Raw genomic sequence first — 24,720 nt, forward strand, 5'->3', positions numbered from 1 at the left:
GATGCAAAAAAGCCAAACGGGACAGGCAAAAAAAAAGAAAAAAAAGACAAGATGAAAGCGGAAAATCAGCGCGCCTTATGTATGAATTCTGGTTGTGCTTACTGACCACGAACCGATTTTATGTGGAACACAGCGCTCAGCAATCTGTCAAAAAATGTTTTAATATGACTTTGCTAAGCTACGGAGCTGCACCGCTTGATGGATTGTCGGAGGATTACGGCTACCGGGGAGGAGCCTCGCGGAGTGATACGTACTGTGTGTGTATAAGGACCATAAATGGCACCTGTTCAGAGACGTGGTGCAGCTGTGAAATCTGTCTCTTTGTTATTATGCTCAGCGTCTATCAGTTTACATTTTGACTGCACAATTGTGAGCTTTTTGTTATGCACAAAAACAACATTGTTTTCTTTTATTTATGGACCATGATTATTTAATAAATGCTGATAATTTATTTTTGAGTAATTTCTTCATGTACATCTACGCTGTATGTAAATAAAAGTGCCCGTGTGACAGCTGGGACACAGTGTGACTAGAACTCTTTTTGTTCTTAACTTAAAACTTAAAACTTAAAAAAAAAAAATCGAGATATATATCTTATATCGCCATCCAGCTAAAAAATATCGAGATATGAATTTTGGGTCACATCGCCCAGCCCTAGCTCCCCGCTCGAACGTTGGAGTGGGCCTGAAGCCAATATTTCCATTTGGACAGCTACAGACCAGATCAGTTTTCGGCGGAGCATATGCAATGGAAGTCCATGGTCCTGGAGTGCCTGAGGCAGGTGGGGCTCTTAGCCAACCCAAAGAAGTGTACAGTTGGACAGAGGTACAGTATCTATCTGCAGGCAACCTTCAGATAGAGAAAACGACAGCCATCGTATCTTGCCCATGTTGCACGACCAGAGAGGAGGTGAGGTGGTGCTTGGGAGATGGAAGCATGTAAATATAAAAATAACCACTGCAGCCAAAAAGAGTGCCTGACGAGCCCAGTAAGCTATTAAGACTCGACTGTACACTGTGTTCGTGTTTTCCTCCGAAACAATAAAGTTCTGCTGGAGCAGCCTTTCAACGCTTCTTTCTCTCGCTAGCAAAGTAAAGCTAGTTACTGGCCTGGCCGAGGTAACAAGAGAGTGCAAACATGTTGAGGGCTGTGTTAGTTCAGTGAGAGATTTATTTGGAAGGAAAATTTTCACTTGTAGTCGAAAACTAATGTGTATGCTTATGCCTGCATTTTTATTTTGTTAAATACAAACAAAATAGCAAAAGTGCTGCCACGTGTCTGGCCAGAAAGAGCTGTTTATTTGAAACTACTGTACTATACTGTGCTATACTGCTGGGTGACTGTCTTCTACTCGTCAAATACATTTCATTGCAATGCTGACCCTGTGCTAACTTGCATATGACAAATGAAACTGAAAGGATTCAGATAGTTAAGAGTGAGAAAAAAATTGTTTTCATGTTTGCAATTTTGTCTTGTTACACAATATTTGGAATTAAATAAAACAAACAACACACTAGATTTTAGGAAATATTAGTGGGTGTTTTTGTTTTTTTGTACTACTTGGACACTTAAGTGGCCCTCCAATGAGATGACGGTGCCAGAAGTGGCCCGCGGCTCATTTGAGTTTGAGACCCCTGCCTGTTTAAGGCCTTCCAAGTTGAGGCAGCTTTGTCCCAGCAGGTGAGGGGGTTTGACTGTCTGGTCATTTATATAAGCCAGAAGCTATCTGAGCGGGAAGGTAGATACAGCTCTGTGGACGAGCAGTATCTGGCAATACAGTGGTTGGTTGACCTTCTTCATTACTACCTCCTGGGCGACTCTTTTATCCTCTGTTCAGATCATGCGCCACTACAGTGTCTCCACTGGAAAGCAAAAGTGCTGAAACATTCACGAAACTCCCGAGGTGTGTGCATAGGGTTCTTTGTGAGCTACAAGGGTCTCCAAAATGTTAAGAATGTTATTTTATTTACTTTGTACCAAAGAAAGTATTTGTCATTTTAAGTAGAATGTAGTCAGGAGAGAGTCGCTAACTTACCCACCACAGCGTAGCCTCCTGGCACTATGGGATAGATAGCATGACCTGCATGAATGCCTTCCGGGAACCAGTATGCCATGCATTCTCCAACCAGACGCCCCAAGCTGGCCCCTGAAATGTGGAAGGAGATAGAGATTCACAATCAGTATGTGGCTGTTTATCAAAATCAGCAGTTCTTAGACTTGCAAGAATTTTCAAACATGTGCACAGAAAACTGAAATCACTGTGGCTTGAGCACCATCAGCCTGACAAAAATAAATTGCTAAGTCAAAATATAAAACTTATCTAAAACAAAAAAAGTATTGAGTTTTGAAATCATTATTGAATCAGTCACTACAGTAATCTAAAATAGGGTTGTCAAACTTTGGTTCAGGGGCCAAAATGAACCTTGCAAAGACTCCAATGTGGTCCACTGGAGAACTCTGGAAAATGAAGGAGTTCACAGATTTTAGTCTTGGAAAAGGCCGACTGGGGAACCAAGAACTCAGTCTCTACAGGACTGGAAACAGTGCGTTAAGTGTCACCGGGCTGGTGAACAGAAAACCCAGTGATATATTCTGCTGACTCAAAGACCTAAACGTCACCTTGAACATTGTCCAATTCTGAGACAATAATTTCACTTACTTTGCAGTCAGCTTCACAAACACCAAAATCATTGAAATAATCTCAGCTCAAAAACATTCTTGCACCCATTTCTGTTATTCAGGCGGGGACAGCTGACGCCCAGCTGTTGCCAGTGCTTGTCCTGTCTTCCAATGTGAGGGCAGCCTACTCCTGCACCCGCACCTACTCGGGTGGGATTGCCATTCAGTCTGCTCCAGTACCCATGCTGGTCCCCAGGGTGAGGCCAGCCAAGACACGGTTGCCTATGGCTTGCCCATCAGCTTGAAATGACGAAATGCAATATCCCAGAATCCATTTCGCCCAAAACTCAAACGAGGCAGTGGCGGAGGAACACAGAGTGGCAGAGTTTGAAAGATTACTCTGTCTGGGTCACAAAATAAACTTTTAAGATATTTTCATGCGAGAATGGTGCTGTGTAAACTTCAAATATCTGCTCGATTTATCAAGACATCACATATTTGCAAAAGTGCTCTAACGTTCTCGGAGATGCCTGTTGAAGGAGTATTGAAGGTCTCTGTTTTGAGGTTTCTTACCACTCTACAGTTTCAGTGCTCCTCGATGGGTAGTTGGCAAATGTTTGTAGGCAAGTCAATTTCTTCTTGACTATCATTACTGCAAACTACTGTCAACCCCAGCAATCTGCTAGTAACCAAATCATTCACAATGTTTTCTGTAGTATTGGCGTAAAAACCTCTCTGTTACCATTTTTGCATAATGACAGCAAGCAAGCAACTTCACACAACCACTAGCTAAACCCTTCAAGAATACTTCTTTTGTCCACTGGTGATTACTCACAGCTAGGCATGCATGACATTACTTGAACTTCCAGTAACACAGTGAGGAAACTGACTCAATGCACATGTTAAACAAAATATAGGTCTGCCTTTATTCACTTTTTAAACATGCTACACAAATATTTTGTCTGAGTGATGTTGAAAAACAAATTCATGGATGTGTTACTTCTAGGCTGGAATGCTGTCAGTCGTTATTATCTGGATGTCCTAAAAACTCCCTGATAAGCATTCAGTTAGTCATCTCTACTTTCAAGATTAGGCTTCAAACTTTCCTTTTTGCCAAAGCATATCATTAGGGCTGGTGACCCTGAATCCTTCCTTAGTTATGCTGCCTTAGGTCTAGCCTGCTGGGGGAGTCTTTCCTTTTTCCCATTTCTTTTCATTCTGTGTGTATATATACAACTACAATTTTTATTTATTAATCTCTGGCTGTCTTCAACTGTGCCTTTATCCTGTTTCTCTCCCCTCACAGTCATGGCAAATGACTGTTCACCCCTGAGCCTTGTGTTAACGCCTTCAAATGTGTTTCATCTGTTCTTCTTCACAGAAAAACACACATCTTACCAATGACAAGTACTGGCATGAAGGCTCCATAGGGCACTGGCATGGTGATGGCCAAGGCACACATCCAGAACTAAAAGAAGAAGAAGACATCAACAGAAAGAATAGGGTGACATTCCAGGAGCTGCATGGTATTATCTGGTGTGTTTCTAGATTCCAGCTCACCACAAGGCAGACCGCAGTCTAAACCCAGATGCTACTTTATACAGACCTTGACCTATTTGGTTTCAATGCGCGATTTCTGTTTTACTCTGCTCAAAGTTTTTTAGATTTACTGTAGGGTTATTTTAATTTGCACAGCTCTTTTCTATAGGCTTATTGTAGCCAGTGTGTGCACACAGGATAGGGCTGGGCGATATGACCCAAAATGCATATCTCGATATTTTTTTACCTGGATGGCGATATAAGATATATATCTCGATTTTTTTTTAAAGCCATAAGTTAAGAACAAAAAGAGAGTTCTTAGTCACACTGTGTCCCAGCTGTCACACGGGCACTTTTATTTACATACAGCGTAGATGTACATGAAGAAATTACTCAAAAATAAATTATCAGTATTTATTAAATAATCATGGTCCATAAATAAAAGAAAATGTTGTTTTTGTGCATAACAAAAAGCTCACAATTATGCAGTCAAAATGTAAACTAATAGACGCTGAGCATAATAACAAAGACAGATTTCACAGCTGCACCACGTCTCTGAACAGGTGCCATTTATGGTCCTTATACACACACAGTACGTATCACTCCGCGAGGCTCCTCCCCGGTAGCCGTAATCCTCCGACAATCCATCAAGCGGTGCAGCTCCGTAGCTTAGCAAAGTCATATTAAAACATTTTTTGACAGATTGCTGAGCGCTGTGTTCCACATAAAATCAGTTCGTGGTCAGTAAGCACAACCAGAATTCATACATAAGGCGCGCTGTCGATTTTTGAGAAAATGAAAGGATTTTAGGCCGTGCAGCCCCTGTGGGCTGCATGTCGTTAGCGCGGTTAGCTCGTTAGCGCGGTTAGCTCGCTAACACGTTGACGCCGTCCAGCCCAATGCATGGGGCGATCCGCGGTAACTCGCTAACGGAGATTTTCCACTTTCATCTTGTCATTGCCTGCAGGTGAAGCTATGGGGGAGGGGGAGTTGTGTTTAGTGAAGGAGAGGCGAGGCCGAGTAACGCAGCGTAGAGACAAAAGTGGACGAAAGAGGCAAACCTGCGGCTCCACAAGTATAATTATAACGTAACATAGACTATATCGATATAAACGATATTGTCACATCTTATATCTCGCATGAAAATAAATAGATATTTTTAAAAAACTCGATATATCGCCCAGCCCTAACACAGGAGATGCACAAATTGGTCACATGCATTGTAGCTTGCATAGTAAATTGACTGAGGAAGTTTTCTCTGACCAGACATCCTTAAATTTCAGTTGAATACCCTTGGTCTAAATCACGGGTCGGCAACCGTTCTGATAATGAGTAGCATTATCAGAACGTTTCCTCAGAAGTCAATGTGCCATATCAACCATTGCATTAGCAATCATGCTCAACAGTTCCACGCTATATAGAATAATTTTAAAGAACTATATTTGTTCGCAGATGTTGGCAAAGTGCAGATCAGCTGTTTTAAACAAAAAGCAAATAAAAAAAAACACTTTTTATCCAAAACAAGAACTCTATAACAGCAAAGGAACTGTACGACAGAAAATACAAATGCTATTTATGGTCTACTCACAAAAGTGATAAGGAAAAATACTAAGGCATGTTTGTTAATACATGTTATTGTGGTCTATGGTCTCCCACTCAGAGACACAGGTCTCCAAGTGTCCGGCAGTCAGACGGCTATGGGAGGTGCTGAGAACATTATTTGTGTGATAGAAAGTCTGCTCACACAGATATGTGGAGCCAAACACTGTCAATAAGGCCTGTGCAATGCTCTGAAGACAGTTACACTTGTCAGGTAGTGATGTCCAGCAGGTGAAAATGCACGAGACAAATCCAGCTGCCCATTAAAGCTTTCTGGTTTAATCAGAAAAGAAAGCATTGGTCCAAACACCTGCATTGTGAATTCGTGGTGCTGATGCTGCGCTGAGCAGACAGCTCTTGAACGTTTGAAGTGTTGGAATGTGGAAGTGGCACAACTAATGTAAGCTAATTAGTGATGTGCACCAGTGGCCCGTCCATAGATTATTATTTTTTAATGCACCTTCTCAGATTAATTCACTGTGTGTCGTGCCATCATCTAACCCTTTGCGTGCCAGCTGTGGCACGCATGCCCAGGGTTGCCGACCCCTTTAGAGTCAAAATGATAGCCTAGCTGGATCATCTTCTTATGTTAAGATGTTTGGAACCATTAACCATAAAATAATCATTCAAAGTTTCTTATTCAAAGACAAGAATGCAGCTTATACGTTTAACATTGACATCAGCTCACTAGCAAGATCGGTGTGACAGAGCCAATATCAGTGTGCACCTGACACTCCTACACCATGATAGAAAATCATGTCCTACCGTCAGTGTTCTTTAAATGCATGTGTGCTGCACACGCAGCTTTCAGACCAACCTAGTATCAAAGCAAAGCATGTAATACATAGAGTAGTCCACTGTTTCCATTTCACACTTTGCCTCTCCAAAGCATGAAATGGACATGCATGCACTAGTTGCACTCGCAGTAAGCTGCAGCACCAGCAGAGGGACATATTTTCTTTCCAGCAAATAAAATTAACATGGGAAAGCTTTTAAAAAGACATTAATAACACATTCACATGTAAGTAAATGTGGACCTCTGGATTAAAAAGGGGGGATAGCACCCCGTGTATGTATAATAAATCCTGTCAGGAATTGTGCATGAATTTAACATACTTTACATAGAATGACAAATTCATTTTATACATTATGAAAACTTGCAGACAGACACATTTACTAGCATAAATCAAACCTACAGCTTTGTACACATATTTTCACCTTACTCTCATTATGGTGAAAAGGGCCAGTGTGCCGAAGACGGTGACTTGTGGGTGCATCCAGACTCGTGCGTTTCCAATGTAGTCAAACTCTTCAGCGATGCCGTCTTTAGTCCATGTGCGGTTGTCCAGTAATGTGACCAAAGCCTCGTTCTGTGTCAGCTGGAAAATTTGGAAAATTAAACAAATAAAAAAAATACAATTACTACGACTGTGACTGAGTCGGAGCTCTTTCACAGATAATAGAAACAGAAACACATGACAGATAGTTGGTGTCCATGTAGAGGAATGCTCAGACCTCTACATCGGAGAGACCAAACAGCCACTTCACAAGCGCATGGCACAACACAGAAGAGCCACCTCCACAGGACAAGACTCAGCAGTCCATCTGCATCTTAAGGATAAAGGTCACTCTTTGAGGATGCCAACGTTCACATTTTGGACAGAGAGGACAGATGGTTTGAAAGAGGAGTGAAAGAAGCATCTATGTCCACTGTGAGCGACCATCTTTGAACAGAGGCGGGGGTTTACGACACCAACTCTCTGCCATTTATAATCCAGTTTTGAGATCCTTCCCAGACGCCTTAACGCCCACTCACATCCTGGGCCATCTGACCTCAGGACATCACATGATAAGGTGGGGCCAGGTTTTACAATGAGCTCACCCGAAACTCTGGCTGATTGGGACCCACGCCCAGTTTCACACCTTGGCTCAGGCGATTAGAGGATCATCAGGGGGTCCTTTTGTCCCTCTGTGGGGGGAAACTCCCACTAGGTTTATATCTGGGACTCTCCACCATTTGACCTTAGAACTGAAGAAGCTTCTTGGATGAGAGGTGAAACGTCTTCAAGCAACTTAAAGAAGCCCAGACGCTTTTCTTTGCAAGCTCCTTTGACTACGATGACCTGGATGACTGAGAACCTTCACAGACATATTTCATTCAAAATTCAGTGTTTGGCTTGAAACCCTAGAAGATAATTTCTAATGGTTTCAATATTATCCTTTTATTTAACATTAGCATTTCCATGATGTGTAATCCACAGAAAATTTTTTCATTTTTTTGAGTTAGTTGATGATGTATTTTATTATATAATGAATGACTTCAATTTAACAAGAACGGGCTGAATTTTAAGTCTTATTGATATATCAATAATTTGGTATATCAATAATTAAATGATTTAAGATGGATAAAGACTGTTTTCAAACCATACAACATGTATGATATGTAAACCATCTTTAGATACATTTCAAAATTAGCTTAATTAGAATAAAGAGAAAAAGCCCTGCATATTTTTTTAAAGAATTCTTTGATGTCTACTGTAATAACTGTAGAGTGATGAGTATATGTAATAAAAATAATATATGGTTCATGGGCTTTGTGAACCTACCTCTCCAGCCATAAACTGTCCAAAACCAGAAGGAAACAATAGTGACGAAATGAGGAAAGAGACCATCACTGGATACACAAGACATCTAAGAACATAGATATATAACAGAAAGAACAAGTAAGCAAGGGTAAAACAATGAAATGCTTTAAAACAATAACATAAAACAATAAACAGGGAATAATGCATGTCTAACAGTTACTGAGAAAACCATAGTTATTCACGCATGGGTGAAAAAGCAACGTGAAGCCAATCACTATATTATATTAATTTTTATAGGTACATTTTTTCCTTTATTTACTCAAGTTTGTTTAACTTAAAATAATACACTTACAGGCCACCTTGCTGGGTATACCTATGAAAATTATTTTTAAGGCAAATCTCAAATTATCCAATCACATGTCAGCAGCTCAATGTATTTATGCATGTGGAGTTTAGAGCTTTACCATATCATTCTGTCAATCTATGATTTGTCATTTATTCCTTTTAAATGAATATAAGAAACTGGAATTTTGTGCACAGGTTTGAATGTGTTTGGGGTTTTCTCTAATACACATAGGATCGAAAGTATGCAGAGACACAAATATACATATGCCCCTATTAATATTTGGTCGAATGTGTTTTAACAGTTGAACTTCGACTAGACTCTTGGTAGCTTAACTGAAATCTATAGCTTGACCACATGGACAAGCCAAAAGCCTTATGGAGAAAAGTATTAATTTCTGATGACCAAACATCGAACTGGCTGGCTATAATGACGAGCGGTATGTTTGAAGGAGTTAATGTGAACTGCACCAACTGTCAAACATGCCCTGGGTCTGTTTTGTACGGAGCCCCTCTGATGACATGGTCCAAAAAGTAAATAAATTGTGGCCACAAAATACTACTTTATGCCCTCGAAATAGTATAACGTGCCCGCGAAATACTTATTTGTGGCCACGCAATACTATTTCGAGGGCACGAAGTAGTATTATAGGTATTTAGTAGTAGTATTATAGGCATAACGTGCGCACGAAATGCTAATTTGTGGGCATGAATTGGGTATAACGTGGCAACGAATTACGCATTTGTGGCAACGAAATAGATAACGTGCGCACATCATATTGATACAATTCCTGGACAGCTGCGTAGAGACATAAGCATAAGAGTAGGCTAAACCTATGCACTGTGGACAGAGACAGTATGATTGAGTTTTATTTTAGGCTGGGGATGAGCTACAAATGCATTTTGAAAAGCCTGGCAATGCAAGGAACCATTATTATGGAGAGACATTTAAACAGGATATTGAAGGCCCAGTTGCTTTACATAGATTTTATTGTCAACCAACTGCAAGGGCCTGGGAAGGATCACGGTTATCAGTCACGTGTTTCGTGGCCACAAATAAGTATTTCGTGGGCATGTTATACCCATTTCGTGCCCACGAAGTAGTATTTTGCGGCCACAAGATATTTATTTTTTGGACCATGTCATCAGAGGGGCTCTGTACAGTAGTTTTGCTGCCAGTGGTACTGGTACATTATACAAAGTGAGTGGAATAATGAAGGAGGAGGACTACCTCCATATTCTTGAACTTCTTGAAATCAATAGCCAGATGTATGAAGTTATGAATGACATTCTTGTTGCTACTGATCGTGGTAAATATGCTGTGCTTGTGTTATTGGATATGACAGCTGCATTTGACACAGTGGACCACGACCTGCTGATCTCCCGCTTACATCACTGTGTGGGAATTTGTGATCTGGCATTGTCATGGATAAAATCATATCTTTCCGAAAGGAGTTTTTGTGTCAAGCTGGGGCTGGCCGCTTCCTCTGTGGCCCCTCTGCTTTGGGGTGTGCCCCAGGGATCTATCCTTGGGCCATTACTTTTCTCGCTGTATTTACTCCCCCTTGGTGCGATTTTTCGTAAACACGGAGTGTCATTTCATTTGTATGCCGATGACTGTCAGCTTTACTTACCTTTTAGTCATTTGGATACCTCCCCATGTCAATCACTGCTTGACTGTCTTAGCGATATTAAATTATGGATGGCAAATAATTTTTTGAATTTTAATGGTCGCAAAACGGAAGTAATTTTATATGGCCCGCATCGTTCTACTGATTCTCCAGATGTTGATTTTGATGATTTGACCTCTCATCTGAAAAGTTCAATCACTAATCTTGGTGTTAAACTTGATTCTGCGCTTACTTTTGAAGGTCATGTAAGTGGGGTGGTGAAATCAGCTTTTTATCACCTCAGACGCCTGTCGAAGGTTAAGCCTTTCCTTTCCAAACCCAATTTGGAAACTCTTATTCATGCTTTTATCACCTCACGTCTGGACTATTGTAATTCCCTTTTAATAGGGGTTGGGTCGGGCACCTTGTCACGCCTGCAGTTAGTTCAAAATGCGGCGGCGCGATTTTTAACTGGTAGTAGGAAATTCGATCACATCACTCCGGTTCTGGCTTCCTTGCATTGGCTTCCTATTGAATTTAGGGTTCGTTTTAAAGTCCTTTTATTGGCTTTTAAATCTTTAAATGGTCTGGCTCCTGTCTATTTATCTGATTTGCTGAAGCCACATGTTCCTCCCCGCTCGCTCCGTTCAGCTGAGCAGCTGCTGCTGTCGGTCCCTAAGTCGCGGCTGAAATGCAGAGGAGACCGAGCCTTTTCAATTGCAGCTCCGATGCTCTGGAATAACCTTCCCCTCCAAATTAGACAAGCGTCATCAGTGCAGGGCCCTATTTCAGGAAGCCGGTTTAGAAAACTCAGAGTGAAAAAAACGATACTCAGGGTTGAGTAACCCCGAACTGTCCAACTCGGAATATTCGGTTTCAGAAAGGCTGATAACAATTAGTTCAATCAACGCAGAGTTGCTTTAACCCCAAGTTAAGCGCGCACACGAGGATACATAAAGCCCTGATTAGTGGAGTACAGATTAAGCGAGTCACCATGGAGACGGAGGGAAAGAAGGCGCGGTCAATGTATTTTACAGCGCTTGAGGCCGAAATTCTGATGGCAGTATAGGGCTTTGGAGCGTGATGTCACGGGGGTGGGCGATAACATGCAAATTTTGCGGGAAAAAAGTAACACAGCCTCAGCTGCAAAAGAAAGGGAGCATGCATGGCAAAACATGGCCGACAGAGTCAATGCGTGAGTGTTAATTTAAACATTGATCTAGGGATTTCCACCCATTTAACACGTTATTTTATTATATTTTATTTTATTTTTTATTTCATACATTTGATTTTGTGATGTGATGTGAGCGCAGGTGCAACCCAACAGGCCCCAAACGTTCCTGGCAGCAAGTAAAAATGAAATATAAAAATATAGTCCAAACAGGTAAGGTGTAATTGTATTATGAGCCATAGTGCTTGGTCTGTTTGTCCGATGTAAATCGATTGCAGTTAGAGGCTACATTAATTTCCCCTCTGTAAGCACTTATTGAAATTATCTGAGCACATTACAAGTACATATTTGCTTACTCTGTATGCTCAAATGTGACCCGTTATAGCCAACAGAAAAAAAGCGGAGGCCTGAAAAACAGGTGGAGGTCGTCCACCACCACCACTCACAGAGGCTGAGCAGTTGGCTCCCACATTTGTGATAATGTTGGCAGCATCACATATGATCTTCACAGTGCAGAGAACACAAATTATCATCGATTACTATAATGAAATAATTTGTTAGTTTGAAATGCTACAGGGAACTATGTACCTGTACATTAATGCTGTGGAAAGACTTCCTGTTCACATAGTCTCCTTCATTTACTGAAGGAGCAATGATTGGAATGTGAGTGCCATCTATACAGCCAATCACGCCTGGGAACCGTGAGAATAAATGTAAAATTTAAGTAGTAGTTCAAGTATCACCACATCATGAATTAAGTTTCGTTCATCCTGCTACCTGCAATTTTGTGGCATCCCTCTTTGATAAATCTTGTGGGTCTATGACCGGGGAACACCACAAACGAGTACACGAGACGTTTCAGTGCAACTGTAACATTCCTGACTGCCCGACAGACGGTAGCCTTGGAAACGTGCTCAGCGTCACCAATATTATACAGAAAGCTCCCGTTTGCAAAAAACTGAAGTGCAATACAAATAATATGTACAGAACTGAGAGAATGTCCGCGATGTGTCACATGAGCAATATTAGGCCTGAGGATGTTATTCAAATAAATTATAGATTGTGCTGAAAAACGGTAACGTTCACACAGGAAATCATCAGGAAATGATAAAATGTCCAAATGCGCTCTAATCACTCTCTCCCGGCGGAGAGCTCTGCGGAGAATTTGGGCTTCAACATCTACTGGCTCTTCAAGGAAGGGGCACGCCATGTCCGACACTTCCTACAGTCAGGTTTCTGACAAAGAGGCGGAGAAGGTCAGGGTTAGTTGTAGTAAACCTGCTAGGGGGCAGGTTAGCTTCACGGAGTGTGTCGTCATAGTAACTCGCTCAGAATTAATCTAAACTCGCTTTGTGAAACCGAAAACCCAGAGTTTTCGTTAACTCAGGGTATACTTACTCAGATTTTGCTCTAAACCGGCTTCCTGAAATAGGGCCCAGGTCTTTAAATCCAGATTGAAAACCTATTTTTATTCCCTGGCTTTTAACTCTGTAGGAAACTGACACCTTCTTATTTATTTTATTGTATGTAATGATTTTATGGTATTTTTAATTTGGTTGTTGTTTTGATCTGTGTTGTTCAGCACTTTGGTCTGCCTGGTGTGTTCTTAAAGTGCTATACAAATAAACGATGATGATGATGATGATGATGATGATGATGAAACCTGGATATAGCCCGGTGAACACACATCAACACTAGTTTTGGAATGGGTAAAGTGGGCTAACATTAGGAGGCTTCAGGAAATGCTTTCCTAAAGTCTCAGCCTATGCTTCAACGTTGGGTCCCTTTTATTATGTCTGACTGTGCTGTGCAGGCTTCTAGAGTTACGTAGTTAAATTAAGAGTAAATTACAAGTGAAACTATAAAATGCATTTTCTTATCAAATGGAAGTGTGGATGCTGATAGCTGAATGTTAAGTTAAAAATGTTAAATGAGCTGGAAAATACAGAATTTTTCACCTGAAAACAAAAGTGCAGAACTGTTGAAAGCTGACATTTACACAGAAGAAGTTGAAAAGTACAGGGTGGGCCATTTATATGGATACACCGTAATAACATGGGAATGGTTGGTGATATTAAAGTCCTGTTTGTGGCACATTAGTATCCACGCCTCCCGCTGAACGCGTAGCGCTACTTTGAAGTTTGTTTTTCGCGCTACTTCGTACGGCACTACGTTGCCTGGCGGACGGACATGTGACCAACATACCACTCTTGAACCCCGATCCTTCCGCCAGGCAATGTAGTGCCGTACAACAGCGGAACAAACAAAACAAATCGTCTTACGATATCACAAAAATCATAGACAATCCATAGAAAAGCCGCACCTGACTAAAAGCCGCAGGGTTCAAAGCTTGTGCAAAAAGTAGCGGCTTATAGCCCGACAATTACGGTAAATGAATACTGAATTTATTTATTTTTTAATTCCTTAAAAAAATTTGACTGGCATAGTCTGAGTGTTTCAGAAACTGCTGACGTAATAGAACTAAACCACACAAACATCTGTGGGGTTCAAAGAGAATGGTATGAAAAAGAGAAAGGTCTACAGAAAAACATGTCTGAATGCACAACATGTTGACTGCAGACTGAAGCAGATGGGCTGCATCAGTTTTCCTGACAAGTTAACATGCTTGTCATAAATTTGCAACAATGCTTTGCATTCACTGCCTCATATTAAAAAAATCCCAACTTACTTTTTCATGAGGAATGTGTTGAAGAGCTTCTGTTTCTTGATGAACAGGGCAATCCGTCGGTTTAGGTAGACAAACAAAGCCCCACCAAAACCACTGATAATACTGCAGAAAAAGAGAAAGAAGTTAATGCCTTGAAGACATTAAGAAATATGATTTTTATATTGAGGGACTAAATCTTGTTCTGCGGTTTTGCAGAACCTCTGCCCATCTTCACATCAGAGAAACTGCCTGGATGAGATCTTTTAATTCTTAAACAAAACTAATCACTTGTTTTTCCAACCACGGGAATTGAGAATTATAGCTGCTATCAACTTCAACATAAGCTATTGCTTAGCTACTCCATAACCAATGGCTAAACAACACACCAATAAACACATCAAATGCCATTCTGAGTTTGTTCTATTAATTTAACCATTACACTGTCCAAACCATGAATCAGTACATGGGATACAAAACACACAAATGCACAGACTGCACAAACATACCAAACTACAAACCAACAGAATGCTGCATCAATTATCACACCAAATTGCGACATCAACCCACTGAATCAAACTGCAGTCAGCAGAAGGTTTCACCCCATGCTCACCCTATCCTTTTCCTCATCAAACACCAGGCGAGGTGAACAGGTGAGTGCACCCACATGTACTGCGTAATACCCACCCATGAGTCATGCCTCACAACAGTTTACCCATACAGTGACACCCAAAAACCAACCACCCAAAAAAGAAACATGTTTCATGAAATATTAACATATATACATATAACATTTGATAACTTTCAATGTTATATTGTGAATAAAATATTGATTTGAGATTTGCTAATAATTGTATTTCATTTTCATGTGTATTATACACAATTCACAATTAGAAAATGTAAGTTTTTAAAATTCAGTTTATATATTTTTGGAAAAACTAATAGGTTGTGTGATTTTTTTTTTCTTCATATGGGTTCAAATTCAGGTCATAAATATTTTGTACCTGTAAATCAGACTGTGCACTTATGAACTGAAATGTAAAACAAAATATCTAAAAGTTTTATCTTTGTGCATAACACTTCACGTTTTATGCACAAGTTCCTGACTTGACTGTGTTTGGCCTTACTGAGCTTCAGACAGCAACAGTGCTTCCTGGGCACAGATAAGCATTACTTTATGGTTTGGGAATCAACTGATTTTTTTGTAACCGGTTAAAACTGTTATAAATAGATATTAACCACATTGAAATCCATGTTAAAATGTAAAACAGTAATGGTTAAAGTATTTAGAAAGAATCTGTAATTATTGCCAAAGGAGTACAATGTGTTTAATACATTTAAAAGTGCATTTGCTTTATGTGTGGTTCATTTTTAATTTAGTAAGGTTGTTATCGTGTTTTATTGTGAAGAACTGTGTAATAGGAAGCGAGTATGTTTGTGATGGAAGTAGGACTGAGAGAAGTTGTGACAGAAAGTACAAGGAAAAAACAGAGGGGAAGAGGGACAGTGAGAGAGGACACTTTAAAAAAATCACCCGGATCACCGGTTGAGAGAAAAAAAATGAAAAAAGAGAAACAAACAAAAAGAGAGCAACATATTAAACACAACACTACTGCAACCCACTTAGCACTTAACCTAGCTAAGCGTAAATAACAGTAAATACTGAATTTTCAAAGTTTTTTGTGCAGCAGTCAAGACGGACAGCTCACAGTGTGCTGTGAGGTAGCAGCCAAGAAAGATGTAGTTTGTGTCTGTGAACACCTGTGTGGATCAGCACGGTTGTATTCAAAAAGTTTCTCCATGTAACGATGTGCTAGTGGGGAGCCATAGCCCTGTCCCCCAGGGCATGAAACAGGCATGGAGGAGATCCAGGCCCCAGACATCCAGAGGCCCCCGAGTGTGGGAGCCCAAGGAGGAGCTGAGGAGGGACATCTGTGCCAGCCTCCTGGGAAGAGCTTAGGAGAGCCTCAGACGAGGGGTCACTCAGCAGCCACGGAGCAGAGGCCAGAGGGGGTTGCAGTGGCCTGCCCGCGGGATCCACCGGCAGCCAGCTGTGCCAGAGTGGACTGAGCCCCCCACCCACGGTTGGAGCCTGACCGAGCCACGGGCGCCAGGCCGGGAGTGTGCCCCCATACCTTGGAGAGTCTGAGGTGTTGCCAGAGGGGCGGAGTCTAAGACCCGACCTGACATATAGACACAGACACAAACTTGCATGCACACATATACAATTACTCAGCACTCACCCAACGTAAAGACAAATGGACATTGTCACACAATCACACTCCACAAACAGCCTCTATACAAGGTACCCTCGCCCCTAGAAGGGGAATCCACACCTAGACCCAGGAGATGTTACCCTTTTGTCACAGTCCAGAGTTTCTGGTGCGAGAGAAGAATGGATGACTGGTGAGACGCCAAGAGAGACTGAAGAGGAGTGATAGTGATCCCCTGCTTTTCACTGTGGATTCCCTGGAGCCCTAATCCCTGCACGCTTGTATATAGCACTTAGTCACTGTCACACACTTCACCTGGTGTTTGTGAATAAAACCCTCTGTTCTTCCTTTGAGCAAGTAGTCCTGCGTTTGAGTCCCCCCAATGACCGTAACACCTTTTCCCTGCGGTGGAGACATTGGACATGGCAAGTAGCCCCTCCCTGTATGCTGTATCACTGTATGCTGATCACTCTGCATTCAACACATAACTGTTTCCCTACAGAAAACATGCCTCTGAAAACATGTGACTACAGAGCCTATGCATGCAGGAATATTAAACGTCTAAAATTAGTCTTAGTTTTGAGTTGAAAAGATCCACAGGAACCACATTTGGACTATAAATAGCCCGTATACTGAGGTCTTACTGATGTCACACTAAACGTATAAATATAAAGTGTCTGAGCGACCCAGGATCCCTGAGCAGTTATGGACTAATATTATAATATATATTTTGTATTGCCGTCCCTCGTTATCCCTGCTTGTATGTGTGTGTATGTGTTTCTGCGGGCGCCTTCAGGCCTGGTGGGTGTGGCCCTGCTGGCGGACTGGCCATACCCGAAGCCACACACCTGCTGCTGATCAGGCCTCGTCGGGGGAGCTACTTAAGAGAGTCTTGGAGCTCCCACCGACACGGGATCATTTCGTGAGACTTCCCGTCAGTTCTTCAGCTGGTCTGTTTGTGAGTGTGAGCTTGCCAAGTGAACTGAGGGTGCTAACTACTGCCTCTATTTTCCCAGGACGGATTGCTGGATGAGAGGGCAGCAGTCACAGAGTGCACTGGCACGAGGGAGCAGACACATGAGCACAAACACTGGGAGAAGACACGGAGTGGAAGTCGGGAGCACACGGGGATGTGTTATTGTTGTGTATCAGTTCCATCACTGTAAATAAACGCACTGCTTGTACATAGAGCACCGCGCCTGGGTCCTCCTTCCCCACACCCCCCACGGTTTGCCATGCCAAACTGTGACATAAAGTATAATAGACATGAAAAAAGGTCAAAGCCTGGCATTACAAAACAAAGCCTTCAGTCCAAATTTACTTATAAAAGATGTCACTTCAACATCACTTTACGCTCTCCCCTCACCCCCAAAGAGTCAGCAGGAAATGGCTGCCCTCTCTGAGACTTGTTCTTCAGAAGGTTTCTTCCTGTTAAAAGGACGTTTTTTCTTCCCACTCTTGCCAAGCACTTGCTCGCAGCAGGTCATCTGATTGCTGGGGTTTTCTCTCTGTTAATGTAGGGTCTCTACCTCATAATATAAAGCACTTTGAGGTGACTGTTGTTGTGAATACATAAATAAAACTGAATCAAACCTACTTAAGTAGTGCTCCTTAATAATATCAGAATATATGCGGCAATCATAATATGTTGGAATATCTTTCAGAACAAATGGCTTTTAAATGACTGCTAAAAACCTCAGTCAACAAAAAGTATTTCATATGCACATCTTTTTCCTGATGCTTAGCTGATGAGTTGGAACTAGTGGGTATTTTTCAATTTTACTATTTTTAAAGCAAATTTTTGCATTTCAAGTTTAGAGATGGAAACTTACCCAAGCAAAGCGAAGGCAGGCATCTCCTTGAGGTCAAAGGGAAAGTCTACCTGGAAATGGGTTCTAAAAAGGGCTGTGACGGTCTCTGGTGCAAGAGAAAGCAAAACCAAGAGGACAAGCTAGTGTATCACTGAATAGTCATCAAAACTTCGAGGTGCAAGTATCCAAACTTTAGCAATAACATTAGGTATTACAGATGTTGAATAACTGATGGAAAATGGAGAGTAAAGCTAGTTTCAGGCTGAGCATTGTGAACAGCTCTTTCTGATGCAACAGGCATGTGGTGTATGTCTTGTCCCAAAAACAAATTAGGTAATCTATCATTTGTTAGGTGAATGCATAAAAAATGATCCTGCTGAAGTTTATTGAGAAAGTACTGAGCAAACCTCAAAACCTAGCCATGTTTGATCATACTACACAAATAATGGGGGAAGAACACTAGAAACTGAAACTTGCAGCTCCACTGTGATTCATTTTGCTGCGTTTACTTTGACTTGTCTCTTAAATATACCATCATACACTTATTCTTCTCATACACTTATTCTTCTTTTTTATACTAAGTTAATATACTGTGTTGTGTTGTTTGTTACGTTGTGATGTGTCATATCGTGTCGTGTTGTGTTATATGTAGTGCCGACGTAGGACAGTTTTTCCAATTTCATTGTACTACTGTACTATGTATGACTGTGCAATGACAATAAAGAGTTATCTTATCTTATCTTAATATACAAATCACAGCTACATGTATTAGTAACGTGGAGACACATCTTCATTTGTTTATGCGTTCTGTGTTCAGGGTCTGGTGATTTACTTTTTAAATTGACATTTTTAAAGAGACTACATCTGTCAAATTAGGAATTCATAAGTCCCAACAAGCTTTGAGTCCACATTTTCCTGAATTCATAACTGCAAACAGCCTGCAATTTCATTCAACATAAATTAGCGCTGTTGTATCTATGAAAGCAGTAAGGTTTCATTTAATGATCAATGCTGTTTTTAGTATTAAAAGGTGTGACATTGTGAATTCCTTAAAACACCTGGTAAAAACATCTGGCCACACAGTCATACCTTCGTCTTTGTACCACACAGCCAATACCCTGAAAAAGAAGGCAGCGATGGTGACGGAAAAAAACCCTCTCCAATAGCTCCTCACAGCAAAGAATGTGAATGTTACTTCAATACTGAAGAGCACACCTGAAACACACAAACAACGCAAGGCATGAGCATTGGAACTGACTTTTAAAATATTCTGAAACTTACACTGACTTTTCAAAAACCCGTCTTGCACTTGTGCTGAAGAACAATATTTTCTTTTGTCTGTTGAATTTGCTAGCCAGCATCTTCACTCAGATCTCAGTGTCATTTACTTCCAGCTCATCTTGGATAGATTTGCTCATGGCGAGCTGTATATATACATGACTTAACAAGAGAGGCTCAAAAAAATCTTGAACTTGAAGAAATTGGCACTGATACATAGGCGTGAAAAAAGAAACCCTCAATTACAAGATAGCTTGTGAAACATTACTGAAACTGCTCCACAGATTTCAGCAACATAAAGCTTATCATATTACATGTTATATATTACACTGCTCAACTTAAAGCCTTAACAGTGTTTGCAGATTTAGCTTACTTCGGAGTGTTACCACGTCACATTTGATGAACCTCACCTCCTACGGGCGCAGCAAGAACGCAGCCTACTCCCACAGCACAGGCTGCTGCTAGCATCTCTCTGTACCTGGACTCATTCTGAAATCACACGGAAGTGATTACATTTCAGCTTTAGAATAAATAGATGTGGAATACAGAAATAAATAACCTACTCACCATTTAGGCAATATTGGATAGATTAGACTACATTAAATTAGCTACAATTACAATGTAACCGTAAGAAGGTGGAAGACCATTTTAAGTGTTTACTATGAATAGCGGTAATTCTCTGCTCAAAGATATGCTGTATGAAATTGTATCTTCTTTCGCTTTGAAGGTAAAAAGGTTCGAAAAATTAAATTGTAAAATATGATAATACTAATAATAATTCTTTATTTAAAAGGGACAATGGAGTGTAACATAGTCCAAGTATAAAACATGAAACTGATGCACACAAGTTTATAGCCATAGTATGTTATACTTTCTTACCCCCACACAATGAAGCTTTTTTGGCACATCTGTTTGTCATGATCCTGGCTTTTCTCCCAGCTATTTTGAAATTGCTCTTGTTTTTAGTCTGGATATACTTTTGCCTAGTTTATGTTTTCATTTTGATATTGTTAGTTATCAACTTTTTCTTGTCCTCCTATTTCTCTCAGGTCTAGTCTGTGTTTGTGTTTTCTCCTGTGTTTAGTCAGTTTTGTCATTGTGGTTTTACTAAATTTGTCAGAATCTCGTGGTGTTCCAGAGAAGGCATTGGAGCTGATCAACACTGGTAGATTCATTTATTCTTCAAAGAGCATGCAAATTATAGCTAAAATCTTCACCAAACCATAGATTGCTTCTGAATCAGTTTTCAGCTTATACACAGACTATGTTTCCTCAATCATCATCAGAAATTCATCACGACTTTGGAAGCTACACTTCTGCTTGTATTCTTTGATATTGTGCGCACAGTATGAAATAGATATGAAATGCTTTTGTATTTAGCCACTGTATACACTGACCGATGAATCAAGTCAAGTCAAAGTATATTTACATACCATGTTTTTAAACAACAAAAGGTTACACAAAGTATTCTTTAAATAGAAACAGTCACTAAAGCCAGTCTACGGAGGCCAGCATAGCTGCAATATGATCACACTGCTTATTTCCCGTGAAAAAGCGAGCTTCTGCATTTTGATCGACTTGGAGGTGACGAGGTAAAGATTGAGCAGAGCCAGCATGTAAAGAATTACAATCATCGAGATGAGAGCAAATGAAAGTCTGAATTACTGTCTCTAAGCCGTGTGGTTGGAGGCAGGCCTTCACCCTGCTGAGGAGACTCAGTTGAAAGAAACTTGTCTTAACAACAGAGCTGATCTGTTTATTAAATTTTAAAGCACAGTCAAAAGTCACACCAAGCACTGTCATACCCGTCAAATGGGTTGGGATGCCCAAATAAAATAATTTCTCTCCATAAGTTTCTCTCCAACCATAATTGTACATCTCTGAGACAGTTCACTAGTGCCTGAATAGAAATATGACTGTTGGTATTTTATAGGCAAAAATATGTGTAGGACATTTGCAAAGCATTAAAAAAAAATAAAATCAACAGTGGATGAATTCAATAAAACATGAGAAAGAAAAAGATGTAAGACTCACTTCATAGATTCCTCGAAACACAGGCAACTTGCAGAGGAGAGCGCCACACAAGCTGGCGATGTGTACAAAGGGAGCCTGACAGAAGGAAAAAATAAAGGCATAAAACAGGTTCTCTAGCTGCTGTTTGACGGTCTGTCAACAGTTACACATACACATGTTGCGGTTTTTATGCCAGTTGCAGAATATGAGAAGTGATCTCAGGTGAAAATCTAATTTAAATTTAAATTTCATATAAGCACAATGGTGTTCCAGCACTTTGCTTCGATTTACTCTGTGTGGGTTTCTGAGGACCAGATGTGGTCCGAGTGTAAGCCTGTCTTCTGAGGGATCTTTACTCTTTATTTGGATATCTTAAAGCTGTCATTCCATATTAAAAGGGCTGTCTCTTCGTGGTGGTGTCTTAATGCTGTGACTCACTGAAAACGTGCAAGTCAGCAACAGTAGAATGTGGATCAAAACGTCAATTTTTTTTTCTTTTTGCCTGTCCCGTTTGGTTCTTTTGCATCAGAATTATTGTCTAAAGGCGAAGAAAGATGCCCAATGGATTTACTTTACCAAATGGACCATCCCAGCCTTGCCGTAATGGTCCATTTGATTCACCTTTTATTGTTTATTTTATAATTTTTTTTTTCACTTGCTAGATACGGGACAGACTTGAATGAGGAAAAGAAAAGGGAGAAAGGAAGAGGGGGAAAAACAGCGGGGAAGAGGGACGGGGATAAAGGGCAAAAAACAAAAACTAAATAAGCAGACAAAAAAAATCCATCTATCAATCACCTGGATCACCTGTTGAGAAAGAAAAAGAAAACAAGCAGAAGAAAACGAGAGCAATACAATGAACAACATCACGATGATCTATGGGAATATGACAGTAAATACTAAATATTAAACATTATTGTGCAGCACATAAGATCAACAGAACACAGTGTGCTTTGAGGTAGGAGCCAAAAAGGGTGTAGTTTGTGGGTGTGATCACCCGTGTGTACACCTGTGAGCATGGACGCGCTTGTTTTTAAAAGGTTCCTTCATGTAATGATCTGCTAGAGGGTGTGGAGGGGCCACAGCCCCGTCCTCCAGGGCATGAAGCAGGTATGGAGGAGATCAAAACTCCAGACATCCAGAGGCCCCCAGAACACAAGAGACCAAGGAAGACCAACAGAGGGGCAGCCGCGCCACTGTCCCAGAAAGAGCTGAGGAGAGTCCCAGATGAGAGCTCACTCAGCAGCCGCGGAGCAGAAGCCAGGGGGAGTTGCAGTGACGCGCCCGTGAGCTCCGCCGGCAGCCAGCCGTGCCTGAGTGACCGAGCCCCAGGCCGAGAGGCCGAGGGCACCCCACCTCCGAAGTGGCCCGAGCGAGCCCCAGGCTCCAGGCCCCGATAAGCGGCCGCCAAGGAGTGAGCCGGTGTGTACCCGGACGCCCACCCCCAGACACAAAGAACCACCAACGCACCGATGTCTGAGGGAGTCCGCCACTGGCAGGGGAAGTGGTGGTGGGTGGAGATAGGCCTCCAAACCTTGGAGGGCCTGAGATGTCCCCAGAGAGGTGACGTATGATACCCAACCTGACATATAGACACAGACATACAGGCACACACAGACACAAACATCCATTCCTCCCTCATGCTCTCATATGCACTTACTCCACACTCAACCAACGTGGAGACAGACATAAAGAGACGCTGTACACACGATCACACTCCCCAAGCGTACTCTACGAACCGGGTCTAGGTACCCTTGCCCCTGGAGGGGGGAACTGCACCCAGACCCAGGTGGTGTTACCCTTTTCCCTGCGGTGGGGGGAGGCAGACCACCCTGACTCCGCAGCAGCAGGGAGGCCCCACACTCCAGACTGCAGTCGGACGGCCAACTCCTCCTCCTAGCCCCCCCGCTCCAGCAGGTCGCAGAGAATGGGGGTGAGAGAAGACTCCAAACCTCCCTCCACCCGCTCATTGTAGTGTTGATGCATGTGTGTTCTAAGGTGCATTTAAAACCCAGGAGGGCATGGAGCTACCTGCCAGAGAGCAGCAGGTAAGCGCATGGTCCCTCCTGCTAGCCCTCAATGTCTACGTGTATTTAACCTTGAGAGGTGGGCAACGACGCCAGGGGTGAGGGTGTACACCCTGATGGTAATTTGGACTCCGTGTATCGTGCCCACCCCCAAGATCCTATATGTATGTGTAATGAGAGTGTGAGTAATGTGAATGTCTAAGTTGTGGGATAACATTGAGACAGAGGCAGCCAGAAGGGGACAGAGGGGGGGGATGCCTCCCCTGCACCGTGGTGACACACCTTTACTCCAAGGCCTGCATGTGTGGGTGATTGTCGTGGAGCGGGAAGAGGGAGGCAGCTGGAGATGGGGAGGGAAGGAAGGGAGGGGCAAGTGACCCCTCCCTGGGGCCAGCTTCAATTTTGTTGAAAATCATAAATAAATGGGATTTTGCCCCTCAAAAACTCACTGATAAAGACATGTAGCTCTTAGAATGTTAGATCCTTCAAACTACTGAGTAATTATTCCCAATTTGATGGTTTGGATGGTGACTGCAGACAGACACAGAAAATGGACGCCTACCCACAGCAACATACAACAGTACATGAAGACATTTAAAGAGTGTGCAGCTGATTTGTGTGTATGCATCTATTTTACCTCTTTGCCAAGGGGCATACCACTACCCAAGGCAAAAGCGAGACTGATGACTTTAGCCACGAAGGTCCTGAAGGTGAGATATTCTTTCAGTAATACTCCTCGTAGAATGGTCTTCATTTCCGAAATCCCTGAACCTGTAGGGGACAACAACGGACTCTTACAGCTGGCTGATTGTCAAAACTTTCTGTTAGACCCCAAAAGATTATTGTTTACATTACAATGAACAACAATGGACAAGATTTACAGATGTTATTTTAATGGAAAAAGTACTAGACATCACACATGATGCCAGGTGTCTCTTGAAAATGAATCTCAATGAGATTTTTACTTGAATAAAAAATGTATGTGTGCAGTTTGTCGCACAATGAGTTGCTAGCTAGTCTTTTAGCTAGATTTAGGTTACATCAAGTATAGCAGAGATGAATTTGAATTTAAGGTGATGATGCTTAGAGTCACTGAAATCCAACTTTATACCAAACCATATGTCTTGTATAAAAATAGTGGAAGCAGTACAGTGTCAGTGTAGGGGAAGGACATGAGCCAAGATCCTGTTGAATTCAATTGTGTACATCCACAAAAAGCAGCAGTTCAGCTGTACACTAATACAATCT

The 24,720-nt window shown here is 41.6% G+C and overlaps 1 protein-coding gene across 1 annotated transcript in view; it reads right to left on the minus strand.

Moving 5' to 3' along the window:
- Positions 1-24,720, minus strand: part of LOC113036964 (chloride channel protein 2-like) — a 62,884-nt gene that overhangs the window by 13,136 nt on the left and 25,028 nt on the right. The window contains exons 6-15 of the mRNA XM_026193612.2: positions 24,110-24,243; positions 21,467-21,541; positions 19,843-19,921; positions 19,244-19,369; positions 18,176-18,260; positions 14,155-14,256; positions 8,364-8,448; positions 6,981-7,136; positions 4,018-4,087; positions 2,036-2,146 (exon numbers count right to left, since the gene is read on the minus strand). Of these exons, the coding sequence (XP_026049397.2) occupies positions 2,036-2,146; positions 4,018-4,087; positions 6,981-7,136; positions 8,364-8,448; positions 14,155-14,256; positions 18,176-18,260; positions 19,244-19,369; positions 19,843-19,921; positions 21,467-21,541; positions 24,110-24,243 (1,023 nt within the window). The remainder of the gene's footprint in view (positions 1-2,035; positions 2,147-4,017; positions 4,088-6,980; positions 7,137-8,363; positions 8,449-14,154; positions 14,257-18,175; positions 18,261-19,243; positions 19,370-19,842; positions 19,922-21,466; positions 21,542-24,109; positions 24,244-24,720) is intronic.

This window comes from Astatotilapia calliptera, chromosome 14, assembly GCF_964374335.1.
Source record: "Astatotilapia calliptera chromosome 14, fAstCal68.1, whole genome shotgun sequence".
In the NCBI taxonomy this organism is placed as follows: Eukaryota; Metazoa; Chordata; class Actinopteri; order Cichliformes; family Cichlidae; genus Astatotilapia; species Astatotilapia calliptera.